Below are 8,715 nucleotides of genomic sequence, written 5' to 3' on the forward strand. Positions count from 1 at the left end.
ATCTACTTCGGCATTCTATAGTCCTGGTGGATATTCTCATCTATGTGTAATGTATTATGTTTATTAGACTGAGACGGGTAGCTGGTATAAGTGACTATGTTTGCTGGTCCCATACACTGGTTCTCAAATCTCATGGTCTTCCTGGTCTAACATGGCCTGGTCAGAAGCGACCTTTTCTCATTTCCCTGATCTAACATGATCGTTTTCCATTCCCCAGGTCTAACGTGACCGTTTCTCATTTCCTGGTCTAACATGACCTGGTCAAGAAGGACCGATTTTCTTCTAATTCTGGTCAAACATCTCCTTTCCCCGTTCTCTGGGGACTCTCTGGTCTACGATATCTCTGGTCTACCATGTAGCCCCCCTCCCTGAGGCTTTGACAAAAAATAACTCACGTGAGAACAACTGCTTAACTTTAACTCCTTATTAGCACAACTCGTCCATAACTTTACTCAGCCAGAGAACCCTGATCCCTCACGGGTTGCCATGCATCACCTATCTTCTCCTGGGTCCTAAGTCCCTACCTATTTTTCTGCACAGTGGACAATCTTTCAAAGGGAACACCTCTTATATTGGAATTTGAGGTGATACTGTGTCACTGTCAACTAAAATGTGCGTGACATCCTATTACGTCGTTGTCAAGCTCTCCTCTCACTTGACCAAGTCTGTCCTGCTGTGGCCCTGCTGACACCCACTGCTACTACCATTTTATTATTATTATTAGTCACATTACTATTACCTGTACCATTACGCATATTGGCTTAAACAACAAAAAATGTAATGTTGAAAGTCCAGAACACAGCCTGAAACATCTGAGCAAAGTCCTTTCGCATGCCAGTGTATTTTTTTCTCCTCTTCATAAGAACAGGTAAAATCATTGTCCAGGGTACTGACTTCGCCCATTGACAGCTGGGATCTGTGGCGGTTACGGAAGATGGAGGTAAAATAGCAATAAAATGTCAAGAATTGTCTTTATTCTTGTTCTATAATTTCATAAATACAACAAACTATAGTTTTTGCTGTGGTATCAAATAGCTTTTGCCTCCCAAATTTTATTTGGTGGAAAATAGGGCAAAATGGCTCTTTGGATAGTAAAGGTTGCTGACCCCTGCCCTATCCTGTCCTCTCACTTGACCAAGTCTGTCCTGCTGTGGCCCTGCTGACACCCACTGCTACTACCATTTTATTATTATTAGTCACATTACTATTACCTGTACCATTACGCATATTGGCTTTGCCTCCACCCTGAACCCCTTTTTTGCTTTCTCGCCTCGCAGTTTCCGCAAATCATTGTGGTACCTGGACTGTGGTCGTGCCTCCTGCTGTGACCCGGCTGACGCCCACTGCTACTTTGATTATTATTATTAGTCACGTTACTAATACTATTCCCTATATCATTATTTAAATTCTACTATAGTCATTGGTGCTGTTATTATAAGTAGTCTTATTATATGAATAATTTATGTCATATACATTGAATGTGTTGTATCTCTGTTATGCTGTTCATTCTGTACACATGACATCTATTGCATTCTGTCCATCCTGGGAGAAGGATCCCTCCTCTGTCGCTCTCCCATAGGTTTCTTCCTTTTTTCTCCCTGTTAAGGTTTTTTTTTTCCTGTGCCAATGTAAGGGTTCCGGGGCAGAGGATGTCGCATGTGTAACGGGTGAGGTGTGGACCCAAATGCAGTACGACTAGGAGACAGAGTAAAGTTCAGGATCTTTATTCAGGGCTGGATACACCGCAGACAGACAGGCAAGGGATAACTCACGGTGTGTATTCCACACGGGCGAACGCTGAACCGTCAGCGGAGCAGTCAGACAGAAACCAAAAGGAGCGGAGGCAAAACTCGTGGTCGGGGACAGAAGGCTGGTGCAGCTAACCGGGGCAGAAGCAAGGTCGGAATACCGTGGAGGAAGACAGAAGGCTGAGTCGTTTACCGGGGCAGAGGTGAGGTGGATAAGTCCAAACAGGCAGGGTCGGCAACGGGAAATCAGTCCGGGGAAAAACGCTGGAAGGTCTGGCATGAATGCGGAGAACGATCTGGCAGTGAGTGTGTGTGAGAACGGGGTTTAAATACTAAGTGAGCAGGTGAGAGTGATTGTGCTGATGAGGTGGGTGTGGCAGACAGGTGCACTGCATGAGGCTGATTAGGTGAGTGAGGGAGAGTGTGGTGAGAGAGAGGGGGCTGGGCTGTGAGCTGAGAGAAATAGAGTGCAGGAAGAGTGAACAGGTGTGACTGTGACAGCATGTGTACAGATTGTAAAGCCCTCTGAGGCAAATTTGTGATTTTGGGCTATACAAAATAATCTGAATTGAATTGAATCATAATCACCACCACCAGTGTCTGGACTCCAGGGGGATTGTGCTTAGCTGATCTCAGCGTTGGGGCCCCTCTGATACATGGCTTGGCCATGGAGTCCAATAGCCAAAGACTTTGTACTATTCATTCTTATGCATGTGTAATAAATTATTGTTATATTTTATTGAAGTCTCTCCTGTTTGAATTAATCTTATTTCCATATATTTATATATACTCTTTGTTGAGATCTTATTTTGAGACTGGAAGTTGTCTAACGTCGATCCCTCGGCTAACTTCACAAAGTCCATCGCTCGCTCCCGATCTGGGCCGTTTGATTAACCATGAATGTTAGTATATAGGTGCACTAAAATTTCTGTCGGCTGACTTGACCACGGAGATCCAAGTGCCTGCTGACTTGACCGCAGTCAGTTACCTGACTGAAATTTTTTTGACATCAAGTTGGAATTAATTCTCAATAAATATCTTTATTTACAGATACTAAATAAATAACCGTTTATTATTATTATTATTATTATTATTATTATTATTATTATTATCAGCCACATCATTGCACAATGGGAGACCACTAGCCAACAATCTAGTGTCAAATCTTTTACACAGAAAATAAGAATTTTCTACAAAACGTGGTGTTTGTTGTCAAAACTAAGAGCCAATCAGCTTTTTCATCAGGAAACAGCAAGACGTTTCCCATCATACAGTGGGTCATGCAGTTGGTGGAGAGCAACTGCGGCGCCTGGCTCTAAAAACTGCGGCTGCCTCGCTCTCGTGAGGTTATCGTTGCCGGCGTGTTCATGACGTCAAAGCAAGTTGGGATCAAGTCGGACACAAATCTAACCGGCATGCATTGTGCGGTGATCGCCGGTGATCGATTCTGCGCAGGATTGGCTCTTCTCGAACAAACCTAATGTCTTTCAAAGCAACAGTAAAACGCATTCAGGTTGATTCCTTTACCCTTAATCGACATACCGTTCCAGAGAGTGGCCATGGATATAGTAGGACCCCTGCTGAAGTCGAGTAGGGGGCATCGATACATCCTGGTCATCATGGATTATGCCACCCGCTACCCAGAGACAGTCCCGTTACGCACTGCAAGTGCTAAGGCGGTTGCCAGAGAGTTGTTCCTCCTCTGTAGTCGGGTTGGCATTGTGAAAGCAGTCTTAACTGACCAGGGAAGCTGCTTCATGTCTCGTGTAATGAAGGAGATGTGCAAGTTGTTGAAGGTGAGCCAGATAAGAACCTCAGTAAACCACCCACAGACGGATGGCCTTGTTGAACGGTTTAATAAGACCTTCAAACAAATGCTGAGAAAAACTATAGATGTGAATGGGAAAAACTGGGACCAACTAATCCCTTTTGTGTCTCAATCAGAGAAGTTCCCCAGGCTTCCACAGGGTTTTAGCCATTTGAAATGCTGTATGGACGGAGACCCAGGGGCATGCTGGATCTGGCTAAAGAAGCCTGGGAGCAACAACCATCACCTTACCGCTCTGTCATAGAGTATGTTGACCAGATGCAAGGGAGGATGGGTAAAATATGGCCCCTAGTGCGGGAGCACATGCAGCAAGCCCAACATGCTCAAGCCCGAATCTACAACCATAAAGCTCAAGTGCGGGAGTTCCGACCTGGTGAGTTTATCCTTGTCCTTGTCCCAACTGCTGAATGCAAGTTGATTGAGAGGGTAAGCAAAGTCAACTACAAGGTGAGACAACCTGGGAGAAGGAAACCCTGTCAGATTTATCATATAAATCTTCTAAAGAAATGGTATGCGTTCCGATGCCAGCACTGACTGTTGAAATCCCAGATTCGGACCCTTCACAGGTACCTCTAGGCCCCCAGTTGGGCCCGGCCCACCGACAGGACGTGGTAGGACTGACCAGCCAATTCAAGGATGTGTTTTCTGACCTTCCTGGATGCACCACTGTGATTCAACATGATACTATCACCGAGCCAGGAAAGAAGGTGAGGCTCCAGCCTTATCGCATCCCAGAGGCAAAGAGAAAGACCATCGAAGATCTTGGAAATGGGGGTTATTGAGGGGTCACATAGTGCCTGGTCCAGCCAGATTGTCAAGACTCCCAAACCAGATGGCACTGATAGCTTCTTCAATGATTTTAGAAAACTGAATGAAATCTAAAAATTTGATGCCTACCCCATGCCTAGAGTTGATGAGCTATTTGAGCGGCCCGGTTTGTGTCCACTCTTGACCTCACCAAAGGTTACTGGCAGGTCCCCCTCACAGAAGGAGCAAAGGAAAAGATGGCCTTTGTTACCCCGGAAGGCCTGCACCACTACAAAGTCCTGCCCTTTGGAGTCCATGGCATTCCAGCCACCTTCCAACGCATGATGGACAAGGTGCTCTGACCCAATGGTGCGTATGCAGCTGTCTACTTGGACGTGGTAATAATCCTCAGCACTGACTGGACCTCCCATGTAGTCCACCTGAGAGCTGTCCTAGGAGCCCTACGGCAAGCTGGCCTGACTCCCAATCCCAAACAGTGTCACCTTGGACTAGAAGAGGCAGAGTACCTCGGCTACACTATTGGGAGAGGCAGTGTAAGACCCCAATTTCAGAAAGTGGAGGCCATCACCACCTGGCCAAAGCCAGCAACTAAACGGCGAGTAAAAACGTTCCTGGGACTTGTGGAATATTATCAGTGCTTTATCCCTCACTTTGCTACCATTGCAGCCCCTTTACACGCGATGACAAAGAAAAGCCACCCACAACATGTCCTCTGGAGTCCTGAAGCGGAGGAAGTGTTTGCCACCCTTCAGAAGGCCTTATGCACCGAGCCTGTCTTGAGTACACCCAACTTTGAGGACACCTTTGTCATCCATGCAGATGCCTCATGATCAGGGGCTGGAGCTCAGGTTCAGGGAGGTGATTGAGGGAGTGTTTTATCCGGTTCAGGTGCTACAGCCACTCGGCACACGGGCTGCAGGTGTGTCCAATGCCATCAGGTAAATTAGTGGAGCTCTATGTTCAACCAGCTTGGAAGCAGCAAGGGCAGAGAGGCTGGAGAGACAGACTGAGCAGAAGACAAGGAGGGTCTCTTGAACCACTGGAGAAACGCAGCATTGAAGAGAGGTAACTAGGATGACTCACCTCTCTATCTCTCTCTCTCTCTGTTTTGCCTAAACAGGACAGAGGAACTGCCTGGCGTCTTGAGTGGGCTGAAGGACCCAGACTCCAAACGGGAGGAACCCTCTGTTGATTTTGATCCCATCCCCTTTACCCTAACCTCTTATTAAAGGACACCTTTTGTTTGACACAAACTGCCTCTGAGCCCTTTGTTTTATTGTGAATCTTGCCTCTATGTCCCCTGGGTTGCCACAATGGACAGATATTATTTACTTCTGATCTTTGTCAAACATGAAGATATGTATGTATGTATGTATGTATGTATGTATGTATGTATCACAGACCAGAATCACTTTTTTCACTGGAATATGAAACACTATTGAAAAAGACTCTCTGGGAGCGCCTGACAGTTGTGTTAGATGTATTTGTATGGTCTCCCTGCAGACACGGTAGACTCCATCACCCCAGACAAAGTGAGAGGTCTCAGAGACATGCTGAACAGCAGCGCCATGGACATCATGTACTACACCAGCCCTCTGTACAGAGATGAGGTAAGACTGAGGCTATTGTACACTACAGCCTTGTTATGTTTCCTCGCAGCTGTGTTTTTGCATTTTGTCACAGTGCTTACAGTTGTTAGTCCCATGAGCTCAAATCAACTCCAAAACTTAATCCTGGCTAAACTGTTCCAACATGGCTCTATAGCACTAAATTATGATCTACTTCCTGAATATGAAATAATAAATGATAAACAAGACTTTAATAATCAAACATAACCAAATCTATTTTAATCTTGTCACAAATAAAAAATTACAATAGAGGCAAATACCTCATAAAGTTGTATATGCGTGTTGTCTTTGTGTGTCTGTAGATTACCAGGGGTTTGACTCTGGAGCTGAATCGTCTGTACTCACTCTTCTGCTCACGAAATCCAGACTTTGAGAAAAATGGGAAGGTGTCCATAGTATCACACTCTCTGGGCTGCGTCATCACCTTCGACATCATGACGGGCTGGGACCCGGTGCGCTTCCATCATCAAGAAGCACCAGACCCAGAGGAAACAAAAGTTTGCTGGCCGAGTGATGAGGAGCGTCACCTTCAGGAGCACCTGAGACTCACACGCCTCAGGTACTGTACAAGTTATTTTTCTGGCACAGGTTAGAGAAATTTATTCTACATCATCTGATTAAATTTTTGCATGTCATGTCATTGATAGCAAACATTGCAAGAAAAAACACTCTTCTCTACAGATATTGCACAAAACATCAGCCTGTTATGAGGGTGTGGAGGTCGGCACTGACGGTGGGACTGTTGTTTAGTGTTAGAGCGGGTCGTCCTACAATCGGAGGATCAGTGGTCAGATCCCCGGCTCCGCTAGTCAATGTAGATGTGTCCTTGGGCAAGACACTTAACCCCAAATTACTCCCCTCTGAATGGGTGTGATGCACCTTGCCTGGTAGCCAATCATCACTGTATGAAAGGGTGCGGATGGGTGAATGACATATAGTGTTAAACGATTTGAGTAGTAGTAGCTATACAACTACAAGACCATTTACCATTACTGAATGCCTTTTTAGCTAGTGGGTTCCAAAGAGGTTGAACAAAGCAAAGCCCCTTTTTCATAACTAAAATATGTGTAGTTTTTTAAATGGACGGTTGTATTTTACCGCAAAATTTGTTTTTTTGGTTGATGTTTGGCTCCTCAAACCGAAAATAGTGAACATATCGGCTTCTCCACAAGGGCCAGAGTCTGCCTTATCACATGTATCTCTGGAAATAATGATCAGAATGTCACTAAATTTAGACTGGATGTTTACAGACAGTTAATGCATACAATAAAGTAGAGCTATAATAAATACTTTTGTCCATCTTTGAAATTTCAGACACGTGAATTATAGATGGAAATTGAATTGGAAATCAAAAAGCCAAAAGGTACGTGTATCAATGATGAATAAGGCTTCTAAAAAGGTCATTTTAAAAAGTATTTTCAAATTGGATGTAATGCATATGTTTGTGTGTAGAACAATGTTGTTAAACAAGTGTCATTTGTTAAATTACTTTTCAAAGTGGTTAAATTCATTTTTAACAGTATTTTTGAACTTCACAGGCTAAAAAATGTCAGGTGGCGCAACCGACTATTTGTTAAAATATAAATATATATATATAATTTCCTACCTTTCATTTTAACTGAAATCTTTGGCAAGTATCCCCTTAGAGTCTACAGTGCCTAACACATATCTATTTTGTGGATGTGTTTTGTATTTTTATAATTTAAGATCATTGCATTCTATTGGCCAGGTATTTGGTATCTTAAGCATCTGATTTTACATTTAAAATGAAAAAAAGAACTAGAAAAATTCGCAAGAAATTTTCTAGTGTGGCTGCTACTGCCCGAACACGTTGCATATATTAACAGTTCTGAGACAGCTGTATCAATGGGGTTCCTTTAGGGTTAGTTTGGGGTACATTTGAGTTTCATTTGAGTTTCATTTGAAAAATAAGTAAGTCCAATCGCATAAATAATACAATCCTGCAGAAAATGCGTTGGAATGCTGAAAGCTGAAATCAGTCACAGAGCATTGCTGAAAATACGGACGTTTCAAATAACTTTCCTGAAAAAGCCCAAAAGCCAAGAAAAACCTGGTAGTTGAATTGTAAAACTGGCAGAGATGGAAGCTGAACTGCATCATCAAAAGAAACAAAGAGCTGAAATACAATGAAGAAAAATCTGGAAGCTGAACTGTTAAACTGTAGAGGTGGTAGTAATAGTAGAAGAAGAAGTCATAAGAAGAGTAGTAGTTTTAGAAGCGGAAGTTATAGTAGTGGTAGTAGTATCCGTAACAGCAGTAATATCAGTGGTTAAGTAGAAGAAATAGTCGAATCAGCAATAGTAGTAGAAGAAGTTGTTGTAGTATTAATAGTAGTATTAATAGTAGTCGTGCTGAGTTACTGTTTGCCATAACTGGTGATAACACAGGGAAGGTTCTACCTGAAATTGTGTGTGAGAGAAAGTAAGGCATTGAGAGATGGAGAAACAGAGATTAGAGAAAGAGAGTGTGAAAGAGAGAGCGTAAGAGTGAGAAAGTGATTGAGATAGAAAGAGAGAGTGAGCAAGTGAAAGAGAGAGAGGGAGTGAGAGAGAGTAAGAGAGAGGGTGTGAAAGAGAGAGAGAGATTGAAAGAAGAGAGGGTGCATGAGTGAGAGATAAAGAGAGGGTGAGTGAGTGAAAGAGAGAGTGAAAGGGAGGGGGAGAGAGAGTGAGAAATAGAGAAATACACGCGCACACACACTCTCTGTCAACCAAAGTTATCT

The 8,715-nt window shown here is 43.6% G+C and overlaps 1 protein-coding gene across 1 annotated transcript in view; it reads left to right on the forward strand.

Moving 5' to 3' along the window:
* Nucleotides 1-8,715, forward strand: part of ddhd1b (DDHD domain containing 1b) — a 77,396-nt gene that overhangs the window by 12,383 nt on the left and 56,298 nt on the right. Inside the window, 2 exon segments of the mRNA XM_054617968.1 lie at nt 5,848-5,954; nt 6,275-6,531. Of these exon segments, the coding sequence (XP_054473943.1) occupies nt 5,848-5,954; nt 6,275-6,531 (364 nt within the window).

The sequence above is a fragment of the Anoplopoma fimbria genome, chromosome 18, assembly GCF_027596085.1.
Source record: "Anoplopoma fimbria isolate UVic2021 breed Golden Eagle Sablefish chromosome 18, Afim_UVic_2022, whole genome shotgun sequence".
NCBI lineage: Eukaryota > Metazoa > Chordata > Actinopteri > Perciformes > Anoplopomatidae > Anoplopoma > Anoplopoma fimbria.